Below are 21,787 nucleotides of genomic sequence, written 5' to 3' on the forward strand. Positions count from 1 at the left end.
TTCTCTCCATCTTTCTTGCCCATAAATTGGCCGAGCTTCTTATTTACAACAGAATACCAAATTGCATTCACAGAAGGAATCACTAATAAAACAAATCAGGTCAAAACAAAACAAATTATCACATTAGTATTTCATGAATGGCTGAAGGTGAAGATTCAGTAACACAAAATACCAAAGTCAGAATTGAGGTCACTAATGTGAATGGTAAAGACAACAGTAATACGTGCAACATTCTTCTGAAGGTAAACAAAAGAGGATAAAACTCCAAGACAAGAGGTAAAAATTAAAACTAAGCTCAAAACATCTTTACATACTCCAGACAGGTAATGGAAATCATAAACACAACCAAGAGCATGCATTTTCTCAGCCATATGGAGTGAGATATTGAACAATTACAGCATAAAGGTCAGACAATAGCCGAGGAAAATAATGTAGCAGCTGTGGTACAGACAAACATACGAAATGGGTGAGAGTCAGGAAGTAATGGGAGGCAGGATGTGGGGAGACAGGTGGCTTTCAGTGGCAGGAACAGAATGAAGACTGAAAAAAATATCAATCATAAACAAAGCCTGACACCAAACCTACCATCACCATCTGTATACTTCTGGCCAACTACATTTAGGACTCATAATTCTTTCTCTTTCCAAGGTCAAATCTATATACAACATGGCACCATACCATGTTAATCTGTTTATGGTACATTTAAAGGAATCCTTCCCATCTACTTTGTCTAGTTTAGATTCATTGATGACACCTTCCTAACCTGTGCAAAACAGTTTCTGCTCTTTCCTTCAGAACCTCAATATCTACTTCCTAACTTCTTTACTTCGTCCTTCTCGAGTCAGTGATCTACTGTCCTATATTTTAATTTCTGCCTCTCAGATAACTCCATAAAAGTCTATGTCCATGTCGGACAGCACTGCCACTTTGACAGCTGTCACTCATTCTACATTAAAATGGTTCTCGATTACTGTCTTGGCACCGGTGAATGTTACATCTGCAGTGGGAAGCAGGAGTCAGCCAAATATGCTAATAACCATGCCAGCACCTTTACAGACTCCAAGCATCCTGCCAAGCTAGCCCAAAAACAAATGCCAGTTATTCCTGTAGCACCATCAACCCTGTAGTCATTGTGAAGCAGTCACTGATCACTACTTTTCTTATCACCAAGGCCTCGCGAAAACTTCACTGCATTTTTCACCAAGGCTTTGACTACCTCCCATCAAGCCCCGAGATAAAGGATATCTTACCCAAAATCCTACCCTCATCTCGAAAGTAGTACTTTGTCACTTAACCAACCTGGCCTGCTTCCAGTACTGCGCACCCCAAATCATTCCATCTGTTCACAATCTAAGTGTAACAAAACCTCTCTTATACATCCCCCCTCCACTTTCTTCTGCAATCAAGTCACAAATATTTCCTACATTATAGAAGGTAGAATTGTGTGTGAGAGCAGTTACATTATATACCATCTGTGCAGCATTATGTGACAACTAGACTGCTGTTGAGCATGAATTGGCACTACAAAATTGTTTGTTAACTGCAAACTTTACCAATCAGTTACTGAACATTCTGCACACCATATCAAGGATGACCACAGCTGTTTCAGTACATGTGCAGTGTGGACTCTCCCTCCACTACTTGCTCATCTTAACTGCATGGATGAGAATTGGCTTCCATTCATGTAACACTCCTGATGTAAGGCACCAATCCACTTCCCACTCGCTTATATTTACCCTCATTCTTCCCTCTACAGTCATTCAGTCATTTAACACACCACACTTCCTCTTTCCAGATCTTATACTCACATTCCTCCTGCCCCCGCCCTCCCCTCCCCCGTTTTACAAAAGTTAACCTTTTCTGTCATCATTTTGCCACTCAGAGTTGCTTGTCTAACGCTCCCTCCTCAATCTACTCAGTATCCTCCTTGCTACTGCATTTGCGTCTGTGCCACACATTAATTGACTACAGGTATGTGGTTGCTTTTCCTCAATTTTGTGAGTTGTTTCAGTCCCAGATTTTTTTTGTGAGACTTTTTTAAGCAACACTGTTCCTCATCAAAGTGAATATGATGACCATGAGATGATGACTAAACTACTATACTGGTGTACAATGCAACATCAACTGATGTATAAGCATCTGTACTATACTGCAAATGCGTTTTATAAGCTTTGAGCATGGTCTTCAAGTAACAATAAATATTCTAAATATGAGGCTTAAGTGAATCCAAAGCTTCATTGCAATACCCAGCTTAGTAATATGAAGCATGTTTTCATAACAATAAAACTAAATCGTATGCTTATTTCATCAGTGACAGTACCACACATGAGAGCAACATTATGTATCAGTACAAATGCAACCATGTTTCATATTGGCCCATCATCCTTCACCAAAACTTTAAATGGCAAATATATGCAGTATCAAATAATGGAAAATCCACAATGGAATAACAACAATATGGAAAGGGTAAGTTGCTACTCACCACATAAAGGAGGTATTTGCTTGCAGACAAGGACAATGAAAAAGACTGCTAAACATTGAAGCCATTGGACAAAAAAATCCTCCTTGTAAAATAGGAAACACACACCCATCTACACCAGCACAACTTAAATACATGGCCACTGCTTCCAGCTGCTGTGGCCCTGAGACAGTAGGGTGTGTGTGTGTGTGTGTGTGTGTGTGTGTGTGTGTGTGTGCGTGTGCGTGTGCGTGTGTGTGTGTGTGTGTGCGCGCGCGCGCGTTTTTCTGACTCTGAATGCTTCAATGTATGGCACCTGAGACAGTAGGGTGTGTGTGTGTGTGTGTGTGTGTGTGTGTGTGTGTGTGTGTGTGTGTGTGTGTGTGTGTGTGTTTTTTCTGAAGGACTCTGAATGCTTAAATGAATGGCACTTTTCCATTGTGCCTGCATGCAGTTTGGCGTGTGTGTGTGTGTGTGTGTGTGTGTGTGTGTGTGTGTGTGTGTTGAGTAGCAGTCTATCCTTCTCAAATATAGGAAATATTTAATAAGTTCAACAACATGTGGGTGAGAATTTACTTTAAGATACACTGCTAGTTTTTATCAGTTCTCAATTTCTTATGATTCAGGTGTTGCTGTTTAGCTTCTGCTTTTATCTCCTTTTCTTCACAATTAACCTTCTGACCTAGTTTGATACTTTGCCAGTTTCTCACCCCAGCACTTTTCTTATTGGTTCTTACTGATTTTCATTGAGTGTCTGTTCCTCTTTTGACTTCTATTATTCTGAACACTATGTGACTGAATAATCATGTCGAATTATCATCATTTTTATGTTCCATTTTAAATTAGGTCTCTTATTTCTTTTACATTCCCAAAGACTTGTTTCTTACCCACCTGGCTGTATCTTCTCGCTTATTCACTGCCTCCTCCTGAACAGCACAATAAGATCAGGAATTCAAAGCTCATATAGAAAATTCCAATTGTTAAACACTCTTTAAAACAGAAAGCTTGTATTTATTTTTTGTTTGAGATTCCACATCACACCCTCACATGCTTTCTAATTTCCTTGTTGTAGCACAGTTTTTCTAACTGTTTATTCTGAGCTTCATTTTTGCTAGACGACAGTGAATAACGCTGAGCTATAGCTTTTTTTTTACATTCACATATGCCATACCAGAAATACAAAGCATATGTATTATCCAAAAATATATATTTTAAAAATTTTCAGATCTTTTGATCTGAGATTAAGTTTATTGGTAATCTGCAAACTGATGCTCAGCTATTAATAAAATACATGTACTGAGCACCAATGATAAAATGAAATCCCATACAAGGCTTCATGCAGACATTTGTTTTACCAATGTTGACTGTGCTGTTTTTATATTCTACCTGTTAGAAAAATTCAAACATTAGTGACACAGCACTTCATTATTAGGTTTAAAATGTAACTATTGAAGAAAGGAAGGGCAGATCACGTGGCATCCAGGACAAGAGGGACCAGTGAAGCAAAGATGTTTCCTCATCCTCCTCAGAAAGGATAGGCACCTCTCATCTTGGGGTATTGCCAAGCTGCCCCTTTTTTTATCCTTCTCCAACTTAGCCACATTTCCTCCCTGTGGAAGCAACTAAAAGCTCCGAAAGCTAAGATTTTTCTTGAGTACCTTTATTTCTGCCTCTCAGCAATACTTAGAATTTCACCTCCTGAAGATAAATATCAGACAACGATTCCATCTCCTTACAATTTTATTATTTTAGGTTTTTAGCTGTGTAGTCATGCATGGGGTAACCTGAAATTTGAGTTAAAAGTACCCTTATGCATCTGAAGCTACATTCATCTGACAGTGAATATCTTTTCACAATTTAGTAACATCTGTAAAGAAACTAAGGTCATTTTGTTCTAGTTTAGTTTTATCTTTGATGCCAAGGAACTATAAAGAAACCCTGGCTCACTGATGAAACACTGCAAAAAACTTTGACGGTGGTCCAGAATGACATTTTAGAGAATGAAGCAGGAGAGATGTACGAAATCCTAGAAGAAAATTAGGGGCAACTAACAATATTTATTTCAGCAGATGGAATTACGCTGGCAATTGTAGTGTTGTTGTCTGATCAACAGAACATTGCAGAGAAGTCTATTAAAGAAAACATTTTTGGTATTGTTTGGTAAATACCCGCACAACACAGTATTATTACCAGCACTCCTTAAATAATTTCTTCCATACATTCTGAAACAACTTAACTGTTAAAGGCACTCTACAATGACTCAATCTCGCCAGTCTACAAGCTCTGATAAAGTCACACAGTTTCTGGTAGCTTCCTCCCTTGACATACCAATATATTTTTAAAAATCTACTCTATAGAAGTAAAGTACTCCAACTTTTCCCAGCAGGATCTTCTTTCTCTTGAAACTCACATTTTGGTTGCAGTTAAATCGATTTTTCTGCATGAATGGAAAACGAGTGAAACAATACTGAAAGTGGTTCAAGTTATCTAATTTCACAGTACATCCTAATTTATGACTTATGTAGTACTGTCTGCTCGAACCCATCATAAGAAGCTAAAAAGAAAGTACTCTTGGTATAACTCACACCATTATATCCTGTTTCCTCAGAACTCCTGTGCTGGGAAAGGATGAGTAAACATACCAAATTTCTTTAAGAGATAACTTGTTTATGATTAACATTCTTTTAATGTAGGGAAAAACCAAAAAGCTTTAATCCTGAAGAGTTCAGTAATTATTTTCCATTGCATTCAATCATTCTCACTTGTGAAAGAGTGAAAAACTTTCCTATTCTTGTGGCACGCCTAATAGTTCTTAATATGCATTGTGTTTCCATACATATAATGAGCAGACTTTAATGTCTACTGGCTTCAACTCCAATGAAACTTTTTTCAGGTTATGTACTTGCCACATGGGGAGTAGTCTATATCTCAAAAGCTTCATTATCAGCTTCCTTGTTGACTACTCAATTCATTCACATTCTTTTGTGCAAAGAGTAGCAATCCTCAAGTAAACTGAGATCCACTTCCTATATGGAGGCGAGCCATATTCAACAGCATATATTAGTATGTAGATTTTTATTTATTCTTACAACTTTGTTCATTGTGCATGGACAAAAGAAGATTACAGTGTCATTTCCAGGTATATCAGGAGAGCCTACCTGGGTACTTAACAGAGCCTTATACCGTCCTGCAGTCAATCACATATGAAAGACTTTTAATGAAAATGGAATTACACGATCTGAATAGAGGGGATTCCACAGTTTTGCCTATACTTATTTCATAATCTGAAGTTTTATCCTGAACAACTATTGATAACTGAAGACAACGTGTAAAACTTTCAACCATCCTATGCAGATAATTCAAACAATAAAAAAGTGCACAAATTAAATATTTAAAATACAGTAATTTACATAACCAGAGCAAAATACAGAACCGTTACAAAACAGTTGCTCACAAAAGCAAGGCCATTTCTTTGCTTTTACAGTTACACAAGTATGCCACATTTTCTCTACTGTCAAATAACAACATAAGTAAATAAATATTTAAATGGCATACATTGGCCACCTTGTATACATCACAACTGCTAATCAGTCACACTGATGCCAAATGAACACTTTGTAGCTGCGACAAAAATCTGAAGGTAATCAGGATTTAAGCCACGAAGCTATTATATTTTAAGTAAATATTCCACTTGTGGTCTATCACAGCTTTCCTGTTTTTAAGTTCTGAACAAACAAACTGTTTCAGTTATTTGTACTACAACCTGCAGTGGCAACATACAAAAATGTGTATTACTGACTTGTCACAAAGGGTGTAGTGAGGTGCACAACATTCAACTGTTAAGATCTCTTCTTTTAAGTTATAAACTGAACACGGGAATGTGTTATAAAATCACAAAAAAGTATACGGAAACTTTATTTAGAATGTGTAGAGGTACTTACTCAAATGGAATTACATTTACAAATTTTACACAATCTTCATAAAGTAACCATTTTAAAACATGGTACATTATGTTAGCCAATCAATCATAGATCAGAAACAGTCACCATCCTAACATGACTAGCAAGTAAGTCACAATTAATAAGAAAGTCCTCCTATATTCAATACAGCCTTCCAAACCTTCATATGCATACATTGTACAGTACAAGTATTCGGCAGCAGTCTGACACTTCTTCAATACTCTACATTCTACAGCACCAAAACAAGCTACATTAAGGCAGGTATCACAAGTTCGATATAGCATTCTCCAGTTTACACATCATCTGTCTCACAGCAGAGCACAATCATATCCCTTATTTTTAGGTATTTAAAAGATGGTTTATCACTAATATGTTTTCCTTCAGCAGAGGTAACAGTCAGTGCCAAACGTGCTAGAATGATGTCTTACTTTGCACGCACACAAACGTATACTACAGAAAAATGCACCCCATCTACTCATACATTCTTACTATTTTCTTTTGATATATTACCAATTTCTGTTGCACAGTTTTCATATTTGTCCACTTTTTGCATATTACAGATTAAAAAAGAGGAATGGCATTAAAACAAACATTTTGCTGATTGATTATGGAAAATGTGTTTGTGTTTGTAATAAAAGGATTTTTAACTTTCTTTCATTCATACAAACTGGTGAAGGATAGCAGTACTACCTATGGTTAAACTATTGTCCTCATTATATAAAGTTTAAAAAAGCAACCAACAAGAGGAATATTAAGATTATATGCACGCTTTAATCTATCATTACAACAGACAAAAAAGTTCTAAAAGTACGTCAGACTTTAACTGATGAAAAATCAGCCGCACATTCATCCACGACGCACACGTGCACACGCAAACGCACTCAATACCAACTGTGTGTAACCACTTACACAGATTTAGATGCAGGGCAATTTTACTTATCAGTTTTCTTCAGTTACTTCTTACAATATTTAAAAATGCAATGAATCCACAGTTCAAACTAAATTGTGTACATGTTTTTCTTGTCCCAAGCTAACAACGAAAAGAGAGAAAGACTCAGAGAATCGGCTGACGAAATTTTAAAAGTTTCGTGATATTTATGGTGTCCTGCACAAGATGAGTCAAAAATGAATAAAAATAAAAATCTATTTGTACAAACAGTCATCAAGAACTTGCTTTCATTAGTTGTGCATTTCACATCCTTTGATCTGCTTCATTTTTTGATTATATGAAATACCATCTCTCAGTTCCGTAAATTAAGCACTTCTCTCAAACACTGGCTATTTTTTATCCACACAATAAAAAAATGGCAGTACATTCTCTATAATTTAACACACATTTAGATGCTTCCAACTTTGCTCTAAATTTCTTGGTCCATCATTTCTTTTCTTTGTGGAAGGAAATTATTTGCAGAAATTAGCTTCCACACAGCACAAAATATAAAACAGTTTCATACTGAAACTATGTTTCATTGTTTAAACTGATACATAAATTTCAGCACTTCAAAATTTAGTCAATTTTCACTGTGGAATAGATTTTTCTGACAAAAAAGCTGGTGCCAACGTAGCCAACAGTCCCACACATAATTCCCAGGGCCAGGCTGAAAAGTGCCATGTAACCAAAGTAGAAAGCTGTCTGGAACAGGCCATACATCCTGTGAACAAAAAAGCAAATGACACTGTAAACAATTACTTTCAGCACCTTAACTTAAAATGATTTGCCATTTTATACAACATCTCCCAAGAACCAAAACAGGAAAATGAAGTAAAAAAGTAAAGAAATCAAATAACTTCCACAAAACTATTATTCCTGAAATATTTATTGGGTATAGAGTCATACATGCTGTGTGATATCAAAATTACCCTCTTTCACCATTACAGTTGCATATTTTTTATGCTAGTTTTAGTCTAACAAAACTATCTTAAAATCTATGAAGCTACCTATGCAACTAGCAGTACCTGCTGCCCTAACGTGACTAGCAAGAAATGGATATATGAACATGTTTTATGGTTTACAATTGTAATGTACATAGTAACTGGTTTTATTCCTTCCACAACTGATAACAAAGGCAGCTTTAGACAGACACTAGTAACTGCCATAAAAATTGTATGACTGATACAGTGGAAAATAAAGGTTAATTTTAATTTGCGCAAAACTTACTAGATACTATTTGAGAGCTGTGAAACAGAAACTGGATTATGGAACTTGTTAAAAAAAATACAAAGCAGTGTCGCAACATCATGATCAAGAGATCTAGTATTTCAGTGATGTAGAAAAATTGTAAACAGTGATAAATGTGAAACTAAATCTATTACCTATAAAGTACTGCAAAATTAAATGTGTAAATATAGTAATTGAAACTTTGAAGTTGTGAAATTATGTTTTCAAGCAAAGATCACACAATATTTTCTGTGCAAGAGATTTGATGATGTATTTGTTGAACGAATCTAATATGACAATATCCATCGTACTTAAATTTCACATTGTAACAGAAGGCAGCTGTGTGATGAATTGAAATTTTAAATGAACTGGCCTCTGGCTGCAAGGATACTTTACAATTTCTTTATTGCAGTATTGATTTCCGGACTACCGGCTCAACTGCACCTCCTACCTATACATCTAATCAATGCTAGGTTAGCTTCACTGGGACCACAGCTTGCTGGCATCACTGATCAACAACACGTGCAACAAACCTGTGTCTACACCACTACACAAACTTGGCACCACAGTGATTGGCAGTAGTCTACAACTGGTGACGGCTACAGTGTCAGTTTTGTGTTATTGTACACACAGGTTTGTTGCATGCTGTTGATCAGTGATGCAGTGATGATCAGCAAGCTATAATCCCACAGTTAATTAAACATCGATTAGATGTATAAATAGAAGATGCATCTGAAGATAGGGCTGATAGTCTTGAAACCAATAATGCAATAAGGAAATTGAAAATTAGCTGATTGCTTACGTTGTTTGTTGGTTGGTTGATTGATTTGGGGGAGGGGACCAAACAGCAAGGTCATTGGTCCCATTGGGTTAGGGAAGGATGGGGAAGGAAGTCGGCCATGTCCTTTCACAGGAACTATCCCGGCATTTGCCTGAAGTGATTTAGGGAAATCACGGAAAACCTAAATCAGGATGGCTGGACGCGAGTTTGAACTGTCATACTCCCGAGAGTGAGTCCAGTATGCTAACTGAAAACTAGCATCATATCCAGAGACCAATTTATTTATAATTTCAATACCTGTTGTCATTTTTGATGTGGTTCTTTCATCACTTTAAAATGAGTGTATGCTAGCAACTTTCAATCTATCTCCAGAACTATTTATGACAATTGGTTTCAGGCTCTCTGTGGTATTACGGGGGTTGTACCAAAAATAAGGTTCTCTATGAGCTACAGCCTTGAGGGATGGTCCTACACTAAATCCGACAACAGTGCCGTGCGCAGTGGTTACCCCACTCTAAGAGCCCACCCATCCGTGATTTGCAATGTTGCTCAGTGTTAGCTTGGCAGCTGTCAGAGATGGAAGTGTTGATCGCCACTCCTGCGAAGTGCGAGGTTTGAGAAGTAATCTGGTTTCTCCACACAAGGAAGTCACCATCTGTGGAGATTAATCAGCAACTGACGTAAGTTTACAGTGAAGAGTGCATGACCATTCATGCATGTCGGCAAATGGTGCAGGGCTTTTGCTGAGGGTCACATGGAAATTTATGATGAAGAACAGAGTGGAAAACCACCAGTTTCGGATGCGATTGTCCAGAAAATCAACAGTGAGCTGCTCAAAGATTGGAGAGTCACTGTCCGTGAACTTGTTGAAAGCATTCGTGAAGCTTCCCATGGCACAATTAAAGAACTTCAACAAAAACGTTGGGTACCCCAGATATCCCGGATGCTGACTGACGGACACAAGGAGCAACGCGTTGACTGTGCTCGAAAGATTCTTCAACAATGTGAGGTGGGGAGGCAACAAGGAGAAGCTGTTGGACTCCATCGTCACGGGAGATGAAACTGTTTCATTACACACCCGAAACAAAACAAAAGTCTCATCAGTGGTGTCACTCTGGTTCACCGCCACCAAAGAACTTCAAACAAACGCAGCTGGCATGAAAGGTTATGGCAATTGTGTTTTGGGATCGGAAGGGGGTATCCTCATCGATTTCATGCCACCTGAGACGACAATAAGCGCTGACAGATATTGTGAAACACTGACCATCCTCCGGAAGCAATTCAGAACCACCAGAGAGGACTACTGATGGAGGAAGTAGTGGTGCTTCTTCAAGACAACACTCAACCCCACGTCGCTTTTCAAACACAGGAGCTTTTGAAGATATTTGTGTGGACTGCTATGCCCCATTCCATGTACAGCCCGGACTTAGCCCCCAGCAATTATCACCTCTTCCCTCAAGCTAAAGGGACACTTAAGTGGCAAACGCTTCAAGACGGATGGTGAAATCCAAGCAGAGATCACACACTTCCTCAATGGGTTGGCAGGAGACTACTTCGACTTAGGAATACAAAAGCTGGAGCACCGTCTTCAAAAGTGTCTTAAAAAAAAAATGGAGACTATGTTGAAAAATGACAAAAGTGTAAGCTTCTCAATTATGTATAAATTAATAACATTAAACAATGTTTTCTATTTGTAAAAAATATGGGAATCTTTCTTTTGTCACTTCTATAGTCACTAGTCCATACAATGATTTGTGTAGCTCTCCTCACTAATATATCTTGCCCAAGTCTTTTCATGTCTACCTAATGACTGCATCTTATATCTATTTGGACTGTTACTGATTCAGGCACTGATATTCCTCCCTCCAACAGCCACTCTCTCTCAATGGCATCCTCTTCGATAAATATTACAGCATTATTAAGTCCCCTTTTTTGATCTCTCCTATTGGGTCTGCTCAGGAGGACAATATCAAGAAAAATAAACGGTCTACAGAATATAGTGTGGAATGTTAGACCCATAGTGTGCATGTTAAGACAGTTTAAACAAAGAAATGGATGAGTTGAACCTTCATACAGTGGGAATTAGTGAAGTGCAGTGGCAGAAAGAATATAACATGGTCATGTGAAGAGTTCTAATAAAAAATAAGAAAATAATGTGGATGAGGCTAGTTTGGACAACACAGTGAATCCATTATCGTAGCAAACACAGACAGCAAAGTAGTAAGTTCATACACCTACTAACTCTGCAGATAATGAGGAGACGAAACAATGTATGATGAGATACAGGAAATTATTAAAATCTTTAACAGAGATGTGAAGAGGGATGAGGAACTGGAATTCAGTAGCAGGAAAAGGAAGGAGGACAAATAGTAGAACATGGACTGGGCAGAAAGTAATGAAAGGGGAAGCTGTATGGTAGAATTTTGCACATAGAATAATTTAATCATTGCCAACACTTGGTTTCAGAAATTGACAAAAGAAGACTATATACTTGGATGAGACCTGGAAATGTTGAAAGGTTTCAAGTAGTAACACAAGGATTTCAAAAACGGATTTTATACTGCAAAACATCTGTGGAGCCAGATGTGGCATCAGAACATAATTTACTGATTAGAAACTGTAGATTAAAACTGAAGAAATATAGGAAATTAGAGAGATGGGACCTGGATAACAAGAAGAATCACTGGCTGTTGAGAGTTTGAAAGGCAGCTTAGTCAATGGCTGACAAACAGGGAACTGGAATACAACAGAAGACAAATGGGTAACTTTGAAAGATGAGATTGTGAAGAAGCAAATGATCAAATGCGCAAAAAGACAAAGTGCAGTACAATTCTTACATAACACGTGAGATATTTAATGTAATTGATGAAAGGAGAAACTATAAAAATCCATGAAGTGAAGCTGGAAAAGTAGTATACAGATGTATAAAAAAAATGAGGCTGACAGTAAGTGCAAAATGGCAACGCAGAAATACATAACTGCTGAAGCACATCTGTCTGCAGGAATTATGGATGCTGTCTTTTGGAAAACTAAAGCAACCTCTGGAGAAAAAAGAAGCAGTTCTATGAATAACAAGAGCTCAGCTTGGAAGCCTGCACTGCACAAAGGAGGAAAGATTGAAAGGTAGAAGTAATACAGAGAAGAACTACACAAAAGAAGCAAACTTTAAGACAATGTTATGTTAAGGGAAGAATTATAGTTGAGACAGAGTATGAACATCCTTGACAGCCAGTAGCATTTATGTCAGCTTACTGCAAAGCACCAATGGCTGCAAGCAAAAACAGTAGCCCCCAAAGAGCTGTAACAACAATTAGGTGTTGCTATAGAGACATTTAGAAAATCGCATTACCTTGTTGGTTGCGGTAGGCCCACAAAACTGCCATGCACAGTCCACTGCAACTGACGAGATCAACTTATGCCAGCTAACTACATATGAAGATGAAGTGGGAGATACAGTGAAAAGAATTTTACAAAGCACTATAAGATGCAAGTCAAAAGAAGGCACCTGGAGCAGACAACATTCCCACAGAATTACAGAGATCCTTGAGAAAACATACCAGGATTTAACTATACCATCTGGTAACCAAGACATATGAGACAGGCGAAATATCTTCGCATGTCAAGAAGGAAGTAATAATACCATTCAAAAGAAATCAGTGCTAACAGATGTGAATACTACAGAACCGTAAGTGTAATAAGTCATGGTTGCAATGGAAGCAATATTATGAAAAGGAAAGTTGCTACTCACCATATAGCAGACTTTCTGAGTCGCAGATAGGCACAACAAAAAGACTGTCACAAATAAAGCTTTCAGCCATTAAGGCCTTCTTCAAGAATAGACATACAAACACAACTCACACACACGACTGCAGTCTCAGGCAACTGAAACCACCTCAGACTTGCATTTGTGTGTGTGTGTGTGTGTGTGTGTGTGTGTGTGTGTGTGTGTGTGTATTGTTGATGAAAGACTTAATGGCCGAAAACATTTTTTTGCGACAGTCTTTTTGTTGTGCCTATCTGCAACTCAGCATCTCCAGTATATGGTGAGTAGCGACTTTCCTTTTCATAATATTGTTACATTCCATGCTGGATTTTCCATTGTTTGATATACCGACATGAATTATTTACAGAAGACTGTAAAGACTATTACAAGCCAACAGGGAAGAATATCAACATGATTTGTGGGAAAATGTTGGAACACACAAGGCAACACTGACCCTACAACTTTTTTTAGAAGATAAAATGAAGAAAGGGAACTTACATTCACAGCATTTCTAGATTTGGAAAATTCTTTTGACACTGTTAACTGGAATAAACTGTTTCGAACTTGGAAAGTTGTACAGATAAAATACCAAGAGCAACTCATACCAAAACCTAACTGCAGTTTTAGGGGTCCAAGGATAAGAAAGGGTACTGAGAAAAGAGTAAGACAGAGCTGTAGCATATCCCCAATATTATTCATTACATATAATGACAATGAAAATTCGAAGTTCAGAGAGATGAAATAAAAACTTTGAGGTTTGCTGATGACATTATAACTCAGTCTGAGACAGCAAAGGACCTGGGAGATCATTTGACATTTGAAAAGAGGTTATAATAATGAAGGAAAACATGGATAAGGGGAAGTAGTTGACCTAAATCAAGTGATGCTGAGGGAAGTAGACTAGAAAATAACACACTTCTTTTAGTGAGTTTTCCTGTATGGACAGCAAAACAACTGATGATGCCCAAAGTAAAGAAGACAGAAACCGCAGACTGGCAATAGCAAGGAAAGTGTATCTGAAAACAGGAATTTATTACACTGGATACAAATTTAAATGTTAAAGTCTTTTCTGAAAATAGTTGTTGCTCAGACAAGAGATTAGAAGCTTTTGAATATGGACAAAAAAAGCAGATTTTTTCCCCCCCAGTTAAAAATACACTTTTTCCCATGTGAAAATACACTACATGACAGGTGAAAGTATTTTTTTTTCTATGTTCTGTAACAAAATACTTTCCATCAGAGCTGTAGAACTTATGAATCCTTTGAATGATAAAGGTTTTATACATCAGTACAGAACCTTCCGGCACTTTAGTAAATGAAACCCAGTAAAAACAATGTATTTCAGAAATACACTCCTGGAAATGGAAAAAAAGAACACATTGACACCGGTGTGTCAGACCCACCATACTAGCTCCGGACACTGCGAGAGGGCTGTACAAGCAATGATCACACGCACAGCACAGCGGACACACCAGGAACCGCGGTGTTGGCCGTCGAATGGCGCTAGCTGCGCAGCATTTGTGCACCGCCGCCGTCAGTGTCAGCCAGTTTGCCGTGGCATACGGAGCTCCATCGCAGTCTTTAACACTGGTAGCATGCCGCGACAGCGTGGACGCGAACCGTATGTGCAGTTGACGGACTTTGAGCAAGGGCGTATAGTGGGCATGCGGGAGGCCGGGTGGACGTACCGCCGAATTGCTCAACACGTGGGGCGTGAGGTCTCCACAGTACATCGATGTTGTCGCCAGTGGTCGGCAGAAGGTGCACGTGCCCGTCGACCTGGGACCGGACCGCAGCGACGCACGGATGCACGCCAAGACCGTAGGATCCTACGCAGTGCCGTAGGGGACCGCACCGCCACTTCCCAGCAAATTAGGGACACTGTTGCTCCTGGGGTATCGGCGAGGACCATTCGCAACCGTCTCCATGAAGCTGGGCTACGGTCCCGCACACCGTTAGGCCGTCTTCCGCTCACGCCCCAACATCGTGCAGCCCGCCTCCAGTGGTGTCGCGACAGGAGTGAATGGAGGGACGAATGGAGACGTGTCGTCTTCAGCGATGAGAGTCGCTTCTGCCTTGGTGCCAATTATGGTCGTATGTGTGTTTGGCGCCGTGCAGGTGAGCGCCACGATCAGGACTGCATACGACCGAGGCACACAGGGCCAACACCCGGCATCATGGTGTGGGGAGCGATCTCCTACACTGGCCGTACACCACTGGTGATCGTCGAGGGGACACTGAATAGTGCACGGTACATCCAAACCGTCATCGAACCCATCGTTCTACCATTCCTAGACCGGCAAGGGAACTTGCTGTTCCAACAGGACAATGCACGTCCGCATGTATCCTGTGCCACCCAACGTGCTCTAGAAGGTGTAAGTCAACTACCCTGGCCAGCAAGATCTCCGGATCTGTCCCCCATTGAGCATGTTTGGGACTGGATGAAGCGTCGTCTCACGCGGTCTGCACGTCCAGCACGAACGCTGGTCCAACTGAGGCGCCAGGTGGAAATGGCATGGCAAGCCGTTCCACAGGACTACATCCAGCATCTCTACGATCGTCTCCATGGGAGAATAGCAGCCTGCATTGCTGCGAAAGGTGGATATACACTGTACTAGTGCCGACATTGTGCATGCTCTGTTGCCTGTGTCTATGTGCCTGTGGTTCTGTCAGTGTGATCATGTGATGTATCTGACCCCAGGAATGTGTCAATAAAGTTTCCCCTTCCTGGGACAATGAATTCACGGTGTTCTTATTTCAATTTCCAGGAGTGTATCTTTGATGAGCAGCAACATATACACAACATTTTTTTTTTTTTATTAAAAAATTCCGTCACATACAGCACGGCAGCTTCCGAAGCACTGATACTGAGACTGCATTGTGCAATGTGGTTTTGTCAGCCAATCATAGCTCATGTCATGCAATCTAGCCAACCCATGATATTCAGAGCATAGGACACAGCCAATAGCAACATCACTGTAAAGTAGCATGTACACACTAATATGAGAAGTTAATGGTTTAAATTAATATACATACAGTATAGCTACAGGAAAAGCTAAGCTTTCACACACAACATTGGTCGTCAAAATATTTTTGCTGTTTTTTCTTCTGAAGGTGTGGTTAGCAGGATACTATGAGCACATCTTAAATTGCAGCAGCTGAATATTTCTGACACGTACGATTATAAATTTCACTTCCATACACCAAACATTTCATGGGTTACCTGGCTGAATATATGTTCCATCGAGCACTTCAACTTTTCCATAGAAAAGCCAATTATATGAGAAACTGCTCTAGAACTGTCCTTGCATTTTTAAGGACAATTTTACTTCTGAACTTCACTATTGTATAATTTGTAATCTATGAAAGAACTAAAATAAATATGAAAAACTAACCTTGAATGTTGGTCCTTTTTTAGCGTGTGTTACCCTTCAAGATAAATCAAACACAAAGGTGCCAGCAAAATTTTAAGTAATGACATACATGGCTGGTCTTCCGGGCCCAAAATTTTTCTAAGTGAGTGGTACTCAAAGCATTAAGTTTTGAATGAGAGTAAAAATTTCCATGATTTAAGAAATTCATCACACATTCTCACATGTAACACAATTCATCTAGCATAAAAGGAAATTAACTTCGAAAGTAATGCTTCTCAAACCACCATTCAGAATATTTTCCCACGACCTGTTAGAAATTTGAACAGTTGTGATGTCACACTCATTGAAAGCAGTTTTTGTTACCAAGTATCGCAAAGTCTACATCCCAAAGTCTTTGACGCATTTTACTGTTGGCAGACACTTGTGTGCATTTTCTTTGCAATTTAAATTTTATTTTTGTGTTATTATATCATTTATGTTTTACTGTTGCTGTATTATTCTGCAATAGTGGGCTAAAGAAAAATTCCTTGTTAGAGTACAAAAATTTAATTGAAAACAATGAAAAATTCCCAGAATTCTCAAAAATTCTGGAGGTTTTCTCCATGCAAACATTTCCAGGTTCTTCCCAGATTTCCCAGTTGTAAGAACTCAGAAGATTAGATGGGTAGATTGGATAACTTATATCAGTACGTTTCACAGAGCCATGCGCTAAAATCCGATTTTTCAGGTGGTAACATCTTGTATCCTACTGATCATAGAGATAAGGGGCCAAGTATTTTGGATAGCCCTTCACCTAGTAATCATTTGTATACCTAACAGGAGAGTGGGCATACTGAAGAAGAACAGGCATACTGATGCTATCATACAGTACATGGTCAAAATTTAAATATTACACATTTTCTCCAGCCAACGCAAATTAAGGAAATCAGTTGGTTCTTTTGCAATAGACGTAGCCTAAGGTGGGCACTAAATTGCTTATAAAAGCGGATTTTTTCATGAGTGGTTCTTGACAAAATCCCCACTGGAAAAAAAAGGCACTATGATTTTTGGTTACCAAAATTCTATAATTTCTTTTCATGGAAAATTGTCAAAATTATCCATTACTGAAATTCAGCGTATCAAAGGAACCATACTTATGTGCATAAAATATGTACTATTAACCAGCCTGAGGCATAAGTGTACTAACTGACGTTGTGAACTCATGGCAAGCATTCTGAGGACACCAAACTATGTTTTCAGTCATCATTTTTTCACCAATAAATCTTTATGATGTGGTGTCTCTATATAATGGGCACCTCATGCCTATACAGGCTGTCTAGACCTAGAAATTATTCGATGGTGCCACCTGGCAGCGTAAGCACCTTACAAGAAATTCTTTTGTCACATGAAATTCTTTGTACTTTCAAATCAAACACCAGATTTTTTTTTTTTTTTTGTTGAAAACTTTTTATGGCTTCTGACACGTCGAGCGACCAGTAATTTTAATACTGATATTTTGCATTTTATTGTTTTGGACACGTCTGCGTGCATGTTTTACTTTTTTCACGCATTCGATTGCGCTCCACAGATGCAGTAATATTGTAGAGGGCCTTGGAATCGACAGGTGGAGCGCATGCTACGGTAACTTGCACATGCGCGCCTGCGGCACTTTTACGTATAAATAGAGCGACTTGCACTAGCAATCTCCAGTGTCAAACACTCGCCTGAAGATATCTTGTGGAATAAAGATGATGTGACTTACCAAACGAAAGCGCTGGCACGTCGATAGACACACAAACAAACACAAACATACACACAAAATTCTAGCTTTCGCAACACACCGATCACCTGCCACCCTACCTAAAACCTTTTTTCCTCATTACCTTAGCCAGCTTCTACTGACCCACAACTTCTTCACTTTTGACGGCCAGACATACCAATAATTAAAGGGAACAGCCATGGGTACCAGGATGGCCCCCTCGTACGCCAACCTATTCATGGGTCGCTTAGAGGAAGCCATCTTGGTTACCCAAGCCTGCCAACCCAAAGTTTGGTACAGATTTATTGATGACATCTTCATGAACTGGACTCACTGTGAAGAACAACTCCAGAATTTCCTCTCCAACCTCAACTCCTTTGGTTCCATCAGATTCACCTGGTCCTACTCCAAATCCCATGCCACTTTCCTTGATGTTGACCTCCACCCTTCCAATGGCCAGCTTCACACGTCCGTCCACATCAAACCCACCAACAAGCAACAGTACCTCCATTACGACAGCTGCCACCCATTCCACATCAAACGGTCCCTTCCCTACAGCCTAGGTCTTCGTGGCAAACGAATCTGCTCCAGTCCGGAATCCCTGAAGCATTACACCAACAACCTGACAACAGCTTTCGCATCCCACAACTACCCTCCCGACCTGGTACAGAAGCAAATAACCAGAGCCACTTCCTCATCCTCTCACACCCAGAACCTCCCACAGAAGAAACACAAAAGTGCCCCACTGGTGACAGGATATTTTCCGGGACTGGATCAGATTCTGAATGTGGCTCTCCAGCAGGGATACGACTTCCTCAAATCCTGCCCAGAAATGAGATCCATCCTTCATGAAATCCTCCCCACTCCACCAAGAGTGTCTTTCCGCCGTCCACCTAACCTTCGTAACCTCTTAGTTCATCCCTATGAAATCCCCAAACCACCTTCCCTACCCTCTGGCTCCTACCCTTGTAACCGCGCCCGGCGTAAAACCTGTCCCATGCACCCTCCCACCACCACCTACTCCAGTCCTGTAACCCCGAAGGTGTACACGATCAAAGGCAGAGCCACGTGTGAAAGACCAGCAACAAACTGTCCATTCGCATGAATGGACACAGGCAGACAGTGTTTGTTAGTAATGAGGATCACCCTGTGGCTAAACATGCCTTGGTGCACGGCCAGCACATCTTGGCACAGTGTTACACTGTCCGGGTTATCTGGATACTTCCCACTAACACCAACCTATCCGAACTCCGGAGATGGGAACTTGCTCTTCAATATATCCTCTCTTCCCGTTATTCACCAGGCCTCAATCTCCGCTAATTTCAAGCTGCCGCCACTCATACCTCAACCTGTCATTCAACAACATCTTTGCCTCTGCACTTCCCCCTCGACTGACATCTCTGCCCAAACTCTTTGCCTCTGTATATGTCTGCTTGTGTGTGTGTGTGTGTGTGTGTGTGTGTGTGTGTGTGTGTGTGTGTGTGTGTGCGCGTGCGTGCGCGCGCGAGTGTATACCCGTCCTTTTTTCCCCCTAAGGTAAGTCTTTCCGCTCCCGGGATTGGAATGACTCCTTACCCTCTCCCCTAAAACCCAAATCTTTTCGTCTTTCCCTCTCCTTCCCTCTTTCCTGACGAAGCAACCGTTTGTTGCGAAAGCTAGAATTTTGTGTGTATGTTTGTGTTTGTTTGTGTGTCTATCGACGTGCCAGCGCTTTCGTTTGGTAAGTCACATCATCTTTGTTTTTAGATATATGTAACTATTAGTTGCTTATATATGTCAAAGTATGCACTGGTGTCGAAGTATATAAATAAACTGTCAAAACTTTACTAACCTATAGGATCTGTTTCATACAAGCTGCACATCTTGCTTTAACAGGGAAAAGAAGGGTAGCAGCTGAAAAATGTACCTGTTGGAGCACAGAAAACGGTGGAACCACTGCATCAATCTTCATTCCACCTTCCTGACCAAAAATTTTGGCATGTGAACATATTCACATGTTTGTGCTGAAAGAGAGTAGAGGAAAGAGAATAGTGGTGAAAGGGAGAGGAGACAGTGATAGTGATGGTGGGTGGGGGGGGGGGGGGGGGGGGGGGGGAGAGAGAGAGAGACGGGGGGGGCAGTAAAAGAAAAAGAGGGATGGATGAAGACAATAGCACTGAGAGCCCCAGAGATGAGAAATAGTGACGGTCACTGAGAGACAGTGGCAGTGAAACAGGAAGAGAGATGGATGAAGATAGTACCAGCTGGAGCAAAAGAGAGGATACAGTAGAAAGAAATGAGAGATGAGAGGTGGTCATACAGAGACTTGGGGGGGTGAGGAGGGGTATCTGAACAACTCACCTCCCAAGAATGGTGAACACGAAAAAAATTTGTCAATTTTCCCCCATTTCCTATACCCATATGTTAAAAGTTTCCCAATCTAGGGTCAAAACCCCAAGCATACCATCCCCAAGGACATGTGTGAAGAGCAGACATTGGAGGTTGAAGAGAAAGACAGCATGCTGCACCAAGCATGGAAGAAAGAGAGAGTGGCAATGGGAGGAGGGAAAAAAAGGGAGGGGGGACAAAGACAATGGCAGTGGGACACAGAGAGAGTGCAACTGGCAAGAGAAGGAGACAGTGGTAAGGAAGAGCGAGATAAGGGATGAAGATGAAGACGAAGACAGTGACAGTGGGAGGGACAGATAGGAGAGAGAGCAAAAAGGAGAAAATGGGAACTGGAAGAGAGAGAGAGTGGTAATGGGAGATACTGAGTATGAAGGTTTCACTATAAAGAGAGAAGGTAAAAGGATTTTTGTTAAAAGAGTGTGAATATGTTCACAAGCCAAAAATCTTTGCTGAGGAAGGCAGAATAAGGACTGAGGCAGATAGTGTCCCCACTTCTGTCAGAAACTTTTAGAGAGGAGCATATCTGTCTTCTTTGTGTTCCACTAGAAGTATTTTTCAGCTGGCACAGAGTATAATTTTATAGCACAACTTAATTAAAGGAAGAGAACAGTTGATAACACATTCTAAGGCTACAAGGAATAGTCATATGAAAAGTGAAGAGAGTGACCGTGGAGGGTAGACAAATTGATTATAGTAAGCAGGTTCAAATGTATGTAGGTTGCAGCAACTATTTAAAGATGAAGAGGCTTGCACAGGAGAGACTACTGTGAAGACTGCATCAAACCAGTCTTTGAAGTGAAGACAACAACAACCACAACCTCTTCATTTACTAACCATGTAATTCAGCATTCTTCTGGAGCACCATGTTTCAATGGTTCCATTCTGTGCACTGTGGGACTTTCCCTATCCCTGAGTGCTGCAATTTACACACTACGCGTAGTACTCAGAATCACTAGACTACTTGCAACATACAGGAGAAATGAAAGCTGAATTAAATCTTATTGTTGTTGTTGCGGTCTTCAGGTCAGAGACTAGTTTGATCCAGCTCTCCATGCTACTCTATCCTCTGCAAGCTTCTTCATCTCCCAGTACCTACTGCAACTTACATCCTTCTGAATCTGTTTAGTGTATTCATCTCTTGGACTCCCTCTACGATTTTTACCTGCCA

The 21,787-nt window shown here is 40.1% G+C and overlaps 1 protein-coding gene across 1 annotated transcript in view; it reads right to left on the reverse strand.

The window, feature by feature from the left end:
* Nucleotides 1–6,356: 6,356 nt before the first annotated feature.
* Nucleotides 6,357–21,787, reverse strand: part of LOC124595827 (transmembrane 9 superfamily member 3) — a 111,263-nt gene continuing 95,832 nt past the window's right edge. The window contains exon 11 of the mRNA XM_047134725.1: nucleotides 6,357–8,069. Within this exon, the coding sequence (XP_046990681.1) occupies nucleotides 7,925–8,069 (145 nt within the window). The 3' untranslated portion in view covers nucleotides 6,357–7,924. The remainder of the gene's footprint in view (nucleotides 8,070–21,787) is intronic.

The sequence above is a fragment of the Schistocerca americana genome, chromosome 2, assembly GCF_021461395.2.
Source record: "Schistocerca americana isolate TAMUIC-IGC-003095 chromosome 2, iqSchAmer2.1, whole genome shotgun sequence".
Classification (NCBI taxonomy): domain Eukaryota; kingdom Metazoa; phylum Arthropoda; class Insecta; order Orthoptera; family Acrididae; genus Schistocerca; species Schistocerca americana.